Here is a 16777-nt window from a genome sequence, read left to right on the forward strand (position 1 = left end):
TGAACGTATTCCTTTGCATTAAGTTGAAATTAATACTTTCACTGGAGTACGCAACAACTTGAATGGCAGTCTTTGAATACACACCTATGATACTAGACAGTTGTCACAAAACTACTTGTAATTAGTCTACAAGTGAGTTCACACATTGAGAAATTACCCAAAGACTCCACTGAATCCTCCGGTGAACGCAGGCTTTATTAAGTAAACAGCGCACATAAATACAATCACATCAAAAAACCCTTTTGAACTTGTTTCATTTACAATACAAAATAAGAATGAACAATGCAACAATATATAACTCCAGGTGAAAATCTCACAGGAAACAGAAAGAACCTTACATTAGGGACATGTTTATATCAGAGTGTGTCCACCAGTACTTCTAAAATATTCCATCAAAAATGCCAACAAAAGCATCTTCCTCATTGCTGCTGGTGTTATATGCAAAAGGGGGAAAAAAGGAAAAAGGGTATTTATTAATCCTGTAAGGAAGTATGCTTATCCCATATCCCCTGCATATAGGATCACTTTTTTTATTTGCTGAGAAAACATGCAATAGGTGTGAATCAAGGCCACTTTTTTACCTTCTATTGAGAGATGAGCTGGCGTTGGGTGGGGCACTCAATGCTGAAAAGAAATCCAATCTCCTACTCACTTTTGCCTCCTCGGGCTGTTTTAGAAGTTCTAATGATGTTTTTATAGTGGTTTCCTCACTGAAAATATTTGGCCTCTGCACAACAAAAAGAAATAGAGCCATGATTCATGTCTGCACATTAGCTTGACTGCTGGCTGTTACATTTGAGAAAGGTGAGGTTAGAACCATTAACTGAAAAATAGCACAAGTATGAGCTTTACTGTACTAACTGAATAAATAGACAGTTAAATAGATAATAGATAACTAAAAGATGTCAACAGACAGAAAATGGTGTTCTCAGTGTTTTTACATATAACAACTAACTGCACAAATAGACATGTGCACATTCCCGCGTGTGCACATACATGCACTTTTGGATTCCACTTGGGTGTGATTCTCTTCTGTGGTGTGAATGTCCGGCTGACTGGTGAGGGTCCCGCTTTTTTGATTTCAGGACTGACATTTGTTGAAGTCAACCTGAAATAATCATGAAAAACATTTATTACACATGTATTGTTATTAAACAGTCCAACCATCTTCCATGCTCCTTGTTTCTCATGACAATGCGACAAAAGAGAAGAATAGACACTTTTTGCATGTGATATCAAGTTGTCATTGTAAATTGTGTAAAAACTATAAACTTTGACACTTGTATTTTACTTTAGATTTAATCTACACTATTACGATTTTTAATCGACTAAAACTAAAAGAATAGAAAAGAGAGGGCGGCTGTCTCCTGAATCCAAACTGGGAGCTGTTTCCAACGGAAGGGAACATGAAAGCTTTTACTTTTAGAAAATCCAGGATCAACAACTGGAGTCTGCAAATATGACAAATTTTCTAACGGTTACTGGTACTATCTCACTACACATACAGTATGTCACACAGTTTCTGGTTCCTGGCTTCCTGGTTATACCTTACTTGTTGGTTAATGGTGCATAAGGTTGTGGTCTTACCTCAGTGGTGTAGTCACAGCGGTTATGGAAGGTTTGATGTGTGAGTGGCTGAGTAATACTGGTGCTGAAGCTGTAACATAGCCTACATAAAGACATATGTATAGTGTTAATTAAACCATAAGAACATCTGACGTATAATCCCACATGGGCATGTGTGCTTAAGGGTATCCAGTGATATTAAAACATCACTGTGTTCATGTCACAGTGAAGTCCTAATGACTGAAATGTGTGAAAAGCTGATTTTCAGTTCACTCTACCTGGTGTGCGGTTTTCACCACACTGCTGAATTTGAGGTTGTGCAGTTGTGTATGAAGTCAGTGCTGGCTCGCTGGCATGGATCAGATTATCATCATCAAAATCGCCCCAGTCATCCCACTCGTTTCCAAGGTCAAAGTTGACAGTCGGTATCTGGAGGGATGAAGTATTTTTGCAGAGAGCAGCCTGTTCTGGCAGTGCGGTGGAGCTCTTTGAGTGACCCGTGCTGGTTATATTGACCTGGTTTAGATCCTGTTGAGAGTCCTGACTCCCAACACTCATATCTGTGGTCATCCACAACGAGGAACCTCAACACAGAGGAAGATAAAAGCATGGTCACATCATCAAATCCTTCTCAACTGTGTGCATTTATAAATTCAACTTGAAAAATAATATCTATCTAATATCTTTTTAGATTCTTCCATCTCCCACGCAGCTATTGATTTCAAAGCTGACCGTGGTTGGGTGATACTCGTTAAGTCTACCATTTAATCTTGTGTATGCTGAATAAACCTGTTCCTGAGTATGTCTGACTTAATTAATATGTTTTATTTTGTTACTACAGTCCATATAACAATTGTCTGCACTTGGACCTCCTCTGAGCAGAACTTAAAGCTGAGCAGAACAAAAACATGTGAACCAACAGGATGGTCCGTCTGCTACTGAGTTTGAAGTTATTTAACAATACTTTGATGGTGAGGATGAGCTGCAGCAGCGTTTTGGGAAGGCCCTCCCATCGTTGTGTACATGTCCTCCACATAATAGTCATCATAATCTCAAAAAATAAAAAGAAAGAAAACAGCTGATGATATAACATATCAATGATATATGATATAACACGTGACACAAAGAAGATATGATAGAAGTGACATTCAAATGTTAAGGAATATGTGGAGCTTAGTCATGTCACTCGTTTACCTCCGTCAAGGTCATTCAGGCTTTCTACGTCAGGTAGTTGAGCTTCACTTGCCAAGTCAGTCCCAGACTGAGGTCTCACTGAAGCTTTACAGAGATTTTCTTTATTCCTTCAGATGGAAAAAAACCAAGCTTGAAAGTAATGTGAGCCAAGTGCGTCTTTGCTCATGATTGTTGAGAATCTAATGTTCAGCTTTTCTTTTAAGGAAACTATTAACATGTTTGCACATAAGAATCAAGATAAATCTGTAATTTCAGTGTGGCTGTGTGTACCATGAAGGGGGTGGAAGCATCTCTTTGGGTTTGTAAGCAAACCTTTGCATGCTGAGCGACACAGGCTCCTCAGCCATTTTCATCTAAAGAAATAAAACAGAACATCACCCATATTATTAATTAGCTCAGGAATACAGACAACGTGCCCGCCGTGTGCAGAAGACGGTTTTCTTTACAAAAAATATATATATGCCATTTTCTATAATTAGTTATTTTGGTGCAAAATATTACAGAAACCCAAAACAATGCTTATGCCCTCATAGTTATACACAGAGTATATCTGCCTAGGGAACTTTGGACTGAATGAGCTTCGAAATATTTTATATTTTATACTTAATAAAACCATCATAAAGGGTAATTAGCAGCTGCTAATCCAATACAGTTAATTAACTGATCATCAGCAAGTGTGAGCGCCTCTATAAAAGCAAACTTTTTGGCAGTTTACTGGCATGGAGCATTTATGTGTGTGTTAACACAATGCCACAATATTCTCAAATTCACCCCAAGATTAGATCATGCAGTGTTCAGAGAAAGAACAAAAACAGGCCTCAGTTAGCATGTTAAACATTGAAGATCATGGGAGTACAATTACAAAAAAAGACTGAACAAGTGCAGTGTGCTTGGAAGGATTTCCAGGAGGAAGCCTCTTCTCTATAAAAAGAACATGGCAGCACAGCTTAGGTATGCAAAATTGTCCCTGAACAAACTACAAGACTTCTAGAACAATGTCCTCTGGACAGACAAGATCAAAGTTTTCCATAGTGCACAGCAACACAATCATCAAGCATATCAGCATAAACACTGTAAACCAACTGTCAAGCATGTTGGTGGAGAAGTGATGATTTGGGTTTGTCTTATAGCCACAAGACTTGGGCACCTTGCAGTCATTGAGTCCACCATGAACTCCTCTGTATACCAAACTTGTTCTAAACTCATATGTGAAGCCATCTGTCTCCAGCTGAAGCCTGGCTGAAATTGGGTCATGCGCGATCAAAACAAAACAGAACCACAGCAGCAAATCTACGCCAAGGCGTAGTAATGGCCCAGTCAAAGTCCAGGCCTCAAGCTGATCGAAAGACTGGCAGGAGAAATGAAACAACGCTGTAAAGTAGAAGTTTTAGAGCTCAACTTATTGGATTTTTAAGATCGATACTGATATTTGGTGATTTAAAAATCTAACATTCTGATTTTTTCTAAATACACTAGTGTTATGATCCAAGGTTGTCAGTGTTTGTGTTATGTGCGACTCCTCCCACCAGAGGATGGCTGTGGGTTTTTTCCCCTTTCTCTCTTAGGAGGTGGACACCTGGGCGTGCCTGCTGAGTAGCTGGGTGGAGTCTCTTCCTGTCTTGGGATTGGATAATTGGTTGATCACCTCCAGTACTTAACTACCAGATGACAGCCACCTGGCCCCCCTCTCTACTAGCCTCCGCCATCCAACAAAGAGCATGTGTTTTTGATTCGTTATTTTGATAGAGTGTCTGTGCCCAGTAATTTGCAAGTATAACCTTGTGTGTGTGTCTGGCGTTAGTACCTCAGTTTTGTAAATAGCTGTAAAGACTTTCTTTTTTGTATAATTGTATTTTCTGTATGCCAAATACAACTTTAATGCACATACTATGTGCATTATATATGTTTCAGTGTCCCTTATTGCTACTAAACAATTTCCACTTATAAATCCACAATAAGGATTGTTTACATTGCATATACGTCCTATTCTTATAATAGGACATATATGTAAGTCTGCCATGTGGATAGTGCATATCTTTTTTTATTTGCAACTTCCATACTTGACTGAAATTTCTTTTAATTGTTTTATTGTAACTACTGGTGACTGGTCAGCTTCTGCAGTTTTTTAGGAGTAAGAACATAATACAATGTTATTCTGCTGTACTGTTTATGACCTATTGAGATTGCTTGGATATAGCACACCCTCAGACACACAACACATTTAAAAGTCTAGATAAAGCTACTGAAAGTATGAGATGTGGGTTCAGATATGGTATTTTGCTCACTTTGAGTCGCTTAACAGGGGTCGGCGCAAATGTGTCACATCGGCTCCTCAGGTCTTTCAAATATGAAGTGAAACTGGTTTCTTGGTTTGCTGACCTCTTTCTTGTCACAGTAACACCTACTTTACCTTGGGAGGACATGCATGAACACTGTTGGCACGCTGTGGCAGGAAGGACCTCTGCACAGACAGATTCATAAAATGCATCATACTCACAACAGTCATGGGCACAGAAAGCCTTGTTTTTGCAGAAGTGGTTGCAATGTCTTTTATTGCCCATATCTGCAAAAGAACATTTAAAAAGTTTAAAAAATATAACATTTGAAGTCTGAAAAAAATGTATCAACAAACAAAATATGCATTTGCCTCAGAAGAAATACAATATTTATAAACCATATCATGATAAAGCATGAAAAAGTAATCTGTACCAAAGCTACAACTGCTCTCTTCTCCCACAGATGTGCCGTTCTCCCTGTGAGTTGCAGCCTGATTTGTTGATAGTGGTTTCAGCACCGATTGCGGTCTCCTGGCATCCTGCGTTATGTTGTGTGGATTTTCAGTCCCAAATCTTCGAGCTGCAGAGTAGTACACTGTGAACTTCTGCTGGATGTCCAGACCCACTACAGCAGAAGAAACGCATGGTAAATCCTCTCCTTACATATATTCAGTCCAGTATAAGAGTCTATACACCAAAGGACACAGTGAGCTGTTACCTTCATTTAAAAAAATACAAAAAATTGGAACCAAATGAGATGTTGCTGTTTTCCTCTTTTTGGTTACAATGTAAATGTGCCTCCATGGTTTACCATATTCTGAACTGATAAGATGCACACTGATCTCATCTCCTTTCATAGCCTTCGCCACCTCAATCTTCTTTGACCAGCTACCACCCTTCAGCAGCATTACGTCCCTGGAAAACAAACAGCATATGTTGGCGTTCCATATTTTGGCTTCTTTTACAAAAGGTGAAAGTCAAGACATGGTGTTTTATCCTCACGTGAGTTTCTGCAGAAAGACGACATTGTTATCAGCGTCTCCGATGACGACGGAGGCATAATGGTGGTCTTGAGCTGCTCTCCTGGTCAGCAGCTGTGCTTGGTTTTTGAGGCTCACTTTAAGCACAATCTCTGCTGTGGTGCTGCTGTACCTTGGAAGCTATAAATCACAACAGCTTTAGAGGAACATGATACAGAACAGACATGGAAATAAACACTTAAATGTGTTGATATGGGTGAAAACAGGTACAATTTTGAAATAGCTTTCAAATAAAAGCCAAGAAAATATAAATAATTTAAATGCTGGACCTTCAGCAAGCTAACAGTATACTGTGCCATTTTACATATTAACAAGTAAGAGATTATGTTGGCTAAAACGCATTAAAGAGGGAACTGTGGCTAACTGAAAGCTCAAAATAATCTCCTTTGATTTTTTGTAGCCATGCCCAGAAGAAATCACATTCACATTAACTGCCCTCTTGAAGCTCTCGTGTGAGCAAAGGCCAAGAATGAAGAATTAAATATGTAAATGTGGTTTAAACATCCAGCACAAAAAAAAATAATCAAATTTTAGTGTATTTTTCTATTTTTCACTACATTTATGATCAAATATTTATGATTTCAGATTTTTTAAGATCAACAAATATGAAGTGCTTGTGCCTTGTGCCGTGATAACAATAGTTTGCAATGCCATTTACCTGCTCCACCATTACGTCATACTTTGGGAGGTGTATGACAGACTCTCTGATTTGGTTTCCAAATGGCGGATGCCTATTGAGAATCTGAACATAAAGTTTGCAAAAGTTACACCCAAACACTTTCAGCAGACATTAAGTGCTTGAGGAGATGCTTAACATTAACTGAGTGATTTTGAAAAAACAGAATTACACTTTCACCTTTAGTTGTTGGTATTTAACATCAACCTGATATCACTACAAGTGTGTAACAGACACACCAGTTCACCGTGTCCATTTCACATTTTGTCGCTCCAAAATGTGAAACGTACGAGCATGCAGAAGTTGCAGTAATCTGCAGTAACAGTGGAGGGAGATTTTTTTTTTAAAGCCAACATGAAAATAATCATGGGAAAGCGTTTAAACAGACACATTTAAGTGTACGTACATATTAGTTTAATAGAGTCAGATGATTAAGGACACTGGAATGCACTTATGTTTTTAGCTCAATACCAACTTTCTGGCTTTAAATATATTACTTCCTGCTAATAATGCAATGTCAGCATGCACTAATGCAACTTCTTCATGTGTGTCCATTTCACGCTTTGCCTCTCCACGTGAAATGGACAGGCATGAACAAGTGTCCATTTCAGGTTTGGAGAGGCAAACGTGAAATGGACACGTTTTGTGAGGATACTTGGTTAAGAAACTAGGTATTGTTGTCTACTCTTGTTTTTTTAGTTGTTTTTTTTTCACATTAACCTAAAGTGTGAAAGAAATAGTGGCATCATGTGAAGGTAAAAGTAGGTGGGTGTAGGGTGGTGCAACTTCCTCATGACCTGGCCAAAGTTTGTAGTCACACGCATGTGAACCAAAACGTACCACGTCAACCACACACCCACTGAACAACAAACTGAGCACACAAATTAAAAGCTTTAGATAATTTAGATTAGATTAATTATTAGATTATCTTCAGATTATAAAGCATTTTACTTTTAAGTATTACACAGACTTACCAGCTCAAGCTCTCTGGCGTTGGTTTGCTCTATTTTGCTGAATGTGGTGAGTCCAGCATGCACCATGGCAGTTGACAGAGTTTGGCCTGAAACAACCCATGTTATTACTTAATTACTATAAACTGTAACGACAATATACAATAACCTATTGTGTCACTTTATTAGGTACACCTGTTCAACTGCTTGTTAGCCGCAACATTATTTAACATGATGACTTTGAACATGCTGTGGTTGCTGATTGCAGATGGGCTGGTCTGAGTATTTTAGAAACTGCTGATGTACTGTGATTTTCCCACATAACCATCTCTAGGATTTACAAAGAATGACCTGAAAAGAGGGCGTGAGTTAGCGAGCCAGCGAGTGAGTGCCAGTTCTCTGGGAGAAAATGGTCGACGCTGCAAGTGGGAGAATAAGAATAATAAGCAGACTGCTTTGAGCTGATAAGAAGGCAACTGTAACTCAAATAACTACTTTTTACAAACAAGGAATGCAGAAGAGTATCTCTGGAACCTTGAAAAACCACACTGGGTGTCACTCCTGTTAGCGAATAACAGGAAACTGGAGGGACTCACAAAAATGCAGAGCACTGGAAACATTTTATCTGGTCTGATGAGTCTCAATTTCTACTGCAACATTCAAAAAAGCAGGGTCAGAATTTGGCATTAGCAACATGACATCAACGGTAGGGTGGGGGTGGGGGGGTGTAATGAGGTGGCATTTTATTGGCACTCTTTGTGCTCCTCAGTACCGGCTGAAGTTCTTTAAAACACGACAGCCTCCCTGAGTATTGTTGCTGATCATGTCAATCCCTTTATGACCACAGTGTACCCATCCTCTGATGGCTGCTTCCAGCTGGATAACACACCATGTCACAAAGCTCAGATCATCTAAAACTGTTTTTTTGAACATGACATGAGTTTGTTGGACTCAAATGGCCCCGGGGGTCACCAGATCTTAATCCAATAGAGCACCTTAGGGATGTGATGCAAAAGAAGAGTCAGCTGACAAATCTGCAGCAACTGTGTGATGTGATTATGTCAATATGGACCAAAATCTCTGAGGAAAGTTTACGGCACCCTGTTGAATCTGTGCCATAAAGAATAAAAGACAGAAATGAAGGCAAAAGGTGGTTCAACCCAGTACTAGCAAAGTGTACCTAATGAAGTGTCCAGTGAGTGTACGTCTAACAGAAAGAATATTTGGTTTATTAATATTTCCATTATGCAGCAGTTGTGGCATAATAATATTTCTTCTAGTATTACTGCATGAGCAGTTGACCTACAATGCAGTATGCTGTATCAATTTATAATGTAAAAAGAACATAGAGAGGCATCCACCTATCTTTTCCAGCTGTTTGGAAACATAGAGTGAGTTTTCCCAAAGCTTTGCTCTGAAGCACTTAGCCAGGATCAGGGAGTTGACCACAGCAGAAAAAACAGCCTTGACCCTCTGACTCAGAAACTCAGACAGACCTGAATGGGATCATAATAAAATCAAAACTTAAAAACATGAATACAGGCAACTCGTCTTTTGTACGTTTCTTATTCCCTGAACGTACATCTGCTGATGCGCATGCCAATCCTGAAGATCTTTGCTGTGTCCTGTGTAAGTCCAAAATCTTGAACTGGGATGGAGCTTAACTGAGCCTGAATCAAACTACAAAGCACAATATTTATGTACATGGACAATCAGTAATACAATTCTTTAACACTGCAAATTCTGAAAAATATAAAATCAAAAACTACACTTTCTTTTAAACCTACCAGTTTACTTTCATCTCACTGGTTTTGATCTTTCCGTTAATGGGATACCTGGAAAAACGCATAAAGATTTAGTTTTCACTGGCTTGTGTCTATCTCACCCCCCTATTATGCATTTCCCATATAAAACAAAGTTTTTGATGCTGTGCATACATTTGTGCATCCTATAAATGTGTCTGACCTGATGGTGACTCTGTTTTTGTCCCTGTTCAAAGCATTCAAGGACCTTTTCTCATTCACTCTCAGCTGGATGTCACTGAACTCTCTGCTCTTTGACAGCAGCTCAATCTGTACACACAATACAAGGACGGTGAATACTCATAATGGTTATTTTTTCTCTAGCTGAGTTTAGTTTAGTTGTGAGAGGCAGCAAGAGAAAGAACAAGGTCAGGCATGCTGTTCCTGCAAAATGTCAAGGATAACACTGTATAGAGTCAATCTTGAATAAATGCATTTACATCAAATACATAGTACAGAAAACCTACCAGATCAGACAGGTTTTCAGTCCCAGACACTTTACTGAACTGTTTCATGGTGTCAAAGGCAATGCAGTACCTAGCCATCAACCTGCCAGCCTCTGTAAGAGAGAAATAAATTGCTTAACAGTTTCAAGTTTTTAGTATTAGACTTGGCTGCAAAAAAAGACATGAAAACAGCCTGAACATCTACCTGTCGGTTTGATGGTGATATCCTCATCCATAGAGATCAGCCCAACAGAGGACAGAGAGTTGAGATTCTTCAGACACAGTTCTAATGAAGATGACAGAAACGGTACATAGCTTAAATTTCAATAAGGGAACAGATCCGACACTTACATTTGAGCAAAAAAAACAAGCAAACACAAAACCTCTTTAAGCAGCCGGGTTACTGTGGCTTGAATTTTTTTGTATTTTTCTAAAAGTAACCTACAGTTTCATAAAAGTACAGCTATGGCCCACCTTGCAATTTTGCTTCAATTCCACATCTGTCTAGGTCGGCAGAGAATCCTGAAATGAAAATGCGGACAAACTGACACTCACTGGTTTTTTTTAAAAATTAACGGACCTCACAGCTGATTAACAACAAGCAGAAGACAGGAGAAGGCTCTAACCATAGTGTGTGGGGTTCTTGAGGGCTCTGATGTAAAGGAAGGTGGAGCGAATCCAGTCCAAAGCCATTTTGACATCACTGATAGTCTGCAGAACAATCTCAGCATTCAAGTGTTCCACCAGGTGGCTGTGTAAGCTGTGGAAACAGAGTCTAGTGTTACCCCATGATCGTTCCACCTGTGTGTCCTCTTGAGAGAGCGATATGAAGAAAAAGAAGAAAAAGACAGAAGGGATTTTAAAGAGAGCATTACTACTGGTCCTACCTGCTCTCAATGACTTCTATCCCATTCATAAGCTTCAGGTACTTCTCTCTGGTTTGAATCTTGGTCATGATCACAGCAGTAGCAGATGTGTCAAACTGGAGGCAGAAAGGATGAAAATGAAAGTACATCATAAAACCTAAATACAATAATGCATTCATTGCTGTTATATTCTGTCATAAACATGTCATTGCCTGTGGTCTTCCAGCACGGCCTATCATCTGGAGCAGATCTGCCTCGCTGTACTCCTGACAGGAGCCTGCAACATACTGCATGGTGGATTTGATCACCACCAGGTGAGCTGGTAGGTTTACCCCCATGGATAAAGTCCTGGTGGTAACTAGGAGAGAGCAAACACAAATTGAGACACCATAAAATAAAACAGAAGACTGGTTAAGTTATTCTACTAGTGCTCAGTTTGTTATGATCTAAGGATCTGCCTGACGTTGGAGTTTTTTGTTTTTCACTGTTATTCCAGAGTTATCATTACTAGCATCGTTGGGTTGAGTTTTCCATATTTTTCTTAATGTTTGTATTTGTCTAGTTTTGTATTCATTCATGGAGTTTTTGTTATCTTTGTTGTTGTGTTTATTTCCTGTATTTCTGGTTTATTCCGCTAGTCTTGCTTTCGTCTCACGTTCGGTGAGTTTTCTGCTCTTTGTGTTTAGTCTTCTTGTTATTTCCTGTGTGACTCCCTTATTGTCTTCACCTATGCAGACAACCATTCGCACTCACATTCACTCGCACATTCACACCTAATGGCAATTTGGATTTTCCAATCAACCTATCCCCACAAGCTGCATGTCTTTGGACAGTGGGAGGAAGCCAGAGTATCCGGGGGGAACCCACGCAAACACGGGGAGAACATGCAAACTCCACACAGAAAGACCCCGGCCTGATGGTGGAATTGAACTCAGGATCTTCTTGCTGTGCCGCAACAGTGCTAACCACCATGCCACCGTGCTGCCCAAAAAATATATTTTATCTTTTGCTTAAATGTTTACTCACTGAGCTCTCACTGTTGCTTCTGTTTCTAGTTTTTTTTTAATTATTTCATTTTTGTTTTGTTGCATTTTGTTCAAATTAATTAGCTGCTATTCCTCATGTAGGATACTTTTTTGTACAGGATACGTTTCATATTTTGGCTGTTGTCACACAATTTCAGCACTTTTAAGACAAATGAAGTATATCATCTTAAATATATATACTATTACCATCAAAATAACAATATTTCTTATTGTTGTACAGAAACCGAAGTTATTTTTGACACAACCCTGTGATTGGTACAAGGAGCTGATGTGCAAAAACAATTACTGTGGTACTTGTCCTTCCTGTTTGTGTCAGCAGTGTGACAGGGAAAAAAAAGTATCATGTTGCACACTTGTGTGGTAACATATTACTTCACAGCGCAGGATAAAACTGTGCCTCACAGAGGACAGGCAGGTCTCCCATAGTGAAGGCTTCTTCTATCATCTTCCGATCAGACAAGTCAACTCCTGCGTGATGGTAGCCGACTCCTAACGCCACCAAATCTGGGCCGCAAACAAAGTTACCACAAAGTTATGTTAGACATTTGACATATTGCATATTCAAAACACAAAGTTTTCAATAAACGGGGTTACACACAAGTTAAGCACGATTTGTCTGTGTGCAGTGAAAGTGAGTGTGTTGTGTCAGCTTATTTAGCTGAAACTGTATTTTCTTCGGGGGGGGGGGGCACTCAAAACGTGCGGCTATCCTAAATGGGGGTTCTTAAAGTCAGCAAAGAGGCACAGAAAAGAAGACCAGACACCAGTGAGGGAGGATAAGAAGGACAGACGCAACAACATTGTCATCCCCTATGTAGCCGGTGTATCAGAGAAACTCAGGAGAGTTTTCTCCAAGCATGACATCCCGGTGCATTTCAGACCCAGCAACACGCTCAGACAGAAACTGGTTCACCCGAAAGACAAAACGCCAAAACACAAACTTAACAATGTGGTGTATGCTGTACAGTGCAGCGAGGAATGCTCAGACCTCTACATTGGAGAGACCAAACAGCCACTTCACAAGCGCATGGCACAACACAGAAGAGCCACCTCCACAGGACAAGACTCAGCAGTCCATCTGCATCTTAAGGATAAAGGACACTCTTTCGAGGATGCCAATGTTCACATTTTGGACAGAGAGGACAGATGGTTTGAAAGAGGAGTGAAAGAAGCCATCTATGTCCACTGTGAGCGACCATCTTTGAACAGAGGCGGGGTTTACGACACCAACTCTCTGCCATCTATAATCCAGTTTTGAGATCCCTTCCCAGACGCCTTAACGCCCACTCACATCCTGGGCCAGCTGACCTCAGGAATTCGCATGATAAGGTGGGGCCAGGTTTCACAATGAACACACCCGAAACTCTGGCTGATTGGGACCCACACCCAGTTTCACACCTTGGCTCAGGCGATTAGAGGATCATCAGGGGGTCCTTTTGTCCCTCTGTGGGGGGTCACTCCCACTAGGTTTATATCTGGGACTCTCCACCATTTGACCTTAGAACTGAAGAAGCTTCTCGGATGAGAGGTGAAACGTCTTCAAGCAACTTAAAGAAGTCCAGACGCTTTTCTTTGCAAGCTCCTTTGATTACACTCTATATACACTGTGTCTGCACTACAAGTGTCTTTGTCATCTTGTTACTTTTCGGCCATACACCAATGTGTCACATAATCATCAGTCGACAATGTCAAAACTCACATAAATATGACCAAATGCAACATCTGCATTATTGAATGTGTTTTCTCCAATTCATCGTACATAAGTTAGATACAAACGAGATCTGTGAGTTCTGTGCAGGCCATTCAAGTTCTTCAAGCTCATTTCTTTAGACTTTATTTTGTGTCGAGAGGATGTTGAAACTGAAACTACAAAGCATCACTGAGCACATTGCAAACCACTAAAGGAGGCCCCAAGGTCATTTTTCTTTTAAAAAGTACCACTGATAACATGTTTCAGATACCTTACCTCTCAGTTTAGAATCGAGAATGGAGTTTGCATATTTCATCAACCTGCAGAGTCAAGCAGATCACACAAGTTCAATCAGAACAGCCTGCTCTGTAAACTTGCACGTGCGCGGATGTTTCACTGCGGATGATTGAACATCAAACCTTTGCTTGTGCTCAATGCTCATGATGAATCGAGCATCCTTAGCCAGAACTGCGGCTGACTGCTGAGTTCCTTTCCTTGTAGAGCAAAACTACAAGACACAATTTTCAGATAATGAGGCAAAAAAACCCAAAAACCTGCATCTTCTGTCATGTTCAGAAAGAAAGCATAAACAACATGCAGTTTGGATACATTTTACAACCCACCACAAGTGCAGGCTTCTGCTCAGCATACGTCTGTATGATGTTGGCTATCTTGTAGTTAAGTGCCAAATCAAACTTGAACTCAGTTTGATTTGGACCACAGGGGAATCCCAGCACCACCTTCCTTAGCTTCACCGGACGGTGGCTCTCATCCATATCCAGATATATGGCCGGGCCGTTCTCATTTGACAGCCAGTCTGCTATCTAAAAACAAGCAGGAAGTTTGAGAATCCACAAGTTACTGATCTACAAATGAGAGACAATGCAAACAGGTACAGCGGGTGCTTACATCAGATACATTGGGTATGGTAGCAGACACAGCCACAACTCTCATAGAGAGGCTGGCCTCTGGATACTGTGAAGTCCTGAAGGTGTGTACTGCCTTCATCCTGCTCACCACCACTTCCAACGTGGCACCACGGGTTGCATCCTTCACGACATGCACCTGGTACAAAAATATTTTTCATGTGTGGAAACGGCTCAGGGATATTTGTATGCACGTAAAATACAAAATCAATCTTTATGTTTTATTATTAACATAAATGAGTGCAAGTCTAAAGGAACTAGGCCAGTGTCTGTGTACTCCCATAATAGAGACTCCAGGAACAAGATGTTCCATCATTTTTAATGGATAACCTCAAGTAAAATAAAGTGCTGAGGGCAGAGGCTAATTATGTGCTATCGTGCAATGTTCCATCCTAAGACACAAAGTAGCCAGTGCATCCCCCACTGTGCAGGAAAATAAAGAGGCAAGAAGTAACATCCAAAAACGGTTCTGTGAGCAAAATATGTGACAAACACACTGACCTCGTCGATAAGGAAGAGCCTAACTAGCTGCAGCAAACAGTTATCCTTCCACTTTCGGGTCATGCTGTCCCACTTTTCCTTAAAAATATAAATGATCATGTATCAATCTATGATGCATAGAAATATAACAATATTTAACTAAGACATAACATCTTATTTTACATTTCCCCTCCTTTTCTACCCTTTATTTTGCATTTGCATAATTATGCTGCTTCATATTGTCACATACAGGTGTGGTCAGGATGATGTGGGAGTCCTGAATCTCAAAGAAGTCATCGATCTCTGTGTCACCAGTCAGCTCCTTGCAGGTCAGCCCCAGAGGACTAAACTTCTTTTTCCAGCTCTCAAAGCACTGACTGCAGAGAGCTTTGATAGGGGCCACTGGTGAAAACAAACAATGGATTCTTTATACGAGAGCTTCATAAGTCAAAAATCCTCCCCCCAAAAATTATTGGAGTAAAAAAATCAGAACATGGTGAAAGTAACACACATATTCAAAGCCCCTGTGTGTGATTATAGCTAGGTGTGCCATTTCAAAGCACTGAATAAATGTGAATGAGCAGTGGGATTTAGCAGCTTATAGCCAATAATACTGCATGCTCACTATATACAGCTTTGACATCTCTCCAGGGCTCTGGTGTCTCCATTAGCAGGCGAATGATTGCCAGCTCAAACAGCACTGTTTTACCAGATCCAGTCGGAGCACAGGCCACAAAGTTTTTATTTGTATAAAGAACCTGCAGACAGACCAAACACACATACACTGGAGGACACAGTGCCAGGGGTAGTTTACATTTACACAGGTGTAAATTTACATTTAACCAGATGTGTTTTTCATGATTTCTGTGTATGCAGATTTACAAACAAATGCTTACATCATCCAGAGCTTTGGACTGAACGTAATTGAAAAAGGGAAACTCACTGAAGACAGATCTGAACTTAAATGCTGTGTAACAGGTTTTAGGAAACATCACTTTGATTCAGACACTACCTAACAGCTTCAAATTGTGTCAATTTGAACAAGAAAAAGGATACGTATTTCTGAAACTGGGCGCAAAACTCCAGATCCAGAAGATCCTGAAATGACAATATTATTTAAGACATTATAAATTTTCATTAATGCAAGATTTTCATTGAAACAATTACACATTGAATTGAATATGCAGCATTTGGTAGTGTTGTACATTTGTGACGAAAGAGAATCTGCTGATTCTTTGCAGACTACAATGGGTTAAAATGGCCTCTATTGTTCCTGTCCACTGCGTCTACTATTCACCACCTAGTGACCAGTATGTTTCATTACACTGGAGCAATCAATGGGCAGAGCTCACCTCATCACACCCAAATACACCATGGCAGCTGCTACCATGGCCAGACATTGGCATGTTGATGAGCTGCAACACTTTACAGAAGCTATATGAGCTGTATTTAAAGAGCTCCTACACAGTGAGCGCAGCGTCAACCTGCCAGTATATCAGTGCAGTGTAACACCTTGGATTAGGAGCGGCCGAGGCGTCATGGGCGGAACGAAACCTTTCTTTGTGCCCTTGTCCTGCGTCTCTGCATGTGCCGCCTGCTGCGGGGGTCGGCCGCTCGCTGCAGATGAACCCATGGGAGGGGGTGAGAGGGTGGGCTTGGAGGGGAAAGGAGGAGCTGCGCAGCCAACTGTCGCCCGTGGCGGCTGAAGAGGAAGAGGAGGAGGAGGAGGCGCTGTCGCCATGGTAACCTGACTGAGAAAAGTTTGAGGTCTGGATGTTGTCTGATTGCTGCCGCCACTGCTACTGAGGTCACCTGTGTT

The 16777-nt window shown here is 40.5% G+C and overlaps 1 protein-coding gene across 3 annotated transcripts; it reads right to left on the minus strand.

Moving 5' to 3' along the window:
• Positions 1-177: 177 nt before the first annotated feature.
• On the minus strand, positions 178-16766 carry hfm1 (helicase for meiosis 1). Of its 3 annotated transcripts, none has more exons than XM_085439488.1 (36): positions 16471-16766; positions 16015-16056; positions 15855-15925; positions 15584-15716; positions 15209-15360; positions 14980-15057; positions 14462-14617; positions 14176-14376; positions 13972-14060; positions 13829-13872; positions 12265-12366; positions 11029-11174; positions 10838-10932; positions 10577-10710; positions 10425-10472; positions 10156-10236; positions 9972-10063; positions 9668-9774; positions 9490-9537; positions 9285-9382; positions 9064-9198; positions 7727-7812; positions 6735-6818; positions 6039-6196; positions 5848-5951; positions 5470-5661; positions 5258-5323; positions 5046-5170; positions 3031-3113; positions 2761-2867; positions 2531-2617; positions 1845-2150; positions 1588-1669; positions 997-1108; positions 582-727; positions 178-425 (listed from the first exon to the last, which is right to left on the minus strand). In XM_085439488.1, exons 1-36 carry the CDS (start codon positions 16697-16699, stop codon positions 380-382), a joined length of 4065 nt encoding a protein of 1354 aa, XP_085295614.1. In that variant the 5' UTR covers positions 16700-16766; the 3' UTR covers positions 178-379. The 3 variants fall into 3 exon arrangements, with proteins under 3 accessions (XP_085295614.1, XP_085295613.1, XP_085295615.1); XM_085439487.1 differs by having other exon boundaries at positions 178-428; XM_085439489.1 differs by lacking the exon at positions 2531-2617 and having other exon boundaries at positions 178-428.
• Between the last annotated feature and the right edge of the window lie 11 nt (positions 16767-16777).

This window comes from Copadichromis virginalis, linkage group LG18 (assembly GCF_057382275.1).
Source record: "Copadichromis virginalis isolate Kocher_CV1m ecotype Utaka linkage group LG18, C_Virginalis_male_GT1.1, whole genome shotgun sequence".
NCBI lineage: Eukaryota > Metazoa > Chordata > Actinopteri > Cichliformes > Cichlidae > Copadichromis > Copadichromis virginalis.

Excerpts from the sequence above, each read along its gene's own strand:
- hfm1 (XM_085439487.1), bottom strand. The coding sequence starts at position 16,699 with ATGGCGACAGCGCCTCCTCCTCCTCCTCTTCCTCTTCAGCCGCCACGG. Across the intron at positions 9,383-9,489 it reads AGTGAGATGAAAGTAAACTG|TTTGATTCAGGCTCAGTTAA; the intron begins GTAGGTTTAAAA and ends TGTGCTTTGTAG. Across the intron at positions 5,171-5,257 it reads TTTCTGTGCCCATGACTGTT|GTAAAGTAGGTGTTACTGTG; the intron begins GTGAGTATGATG and ends TGTCCTCCCAAG.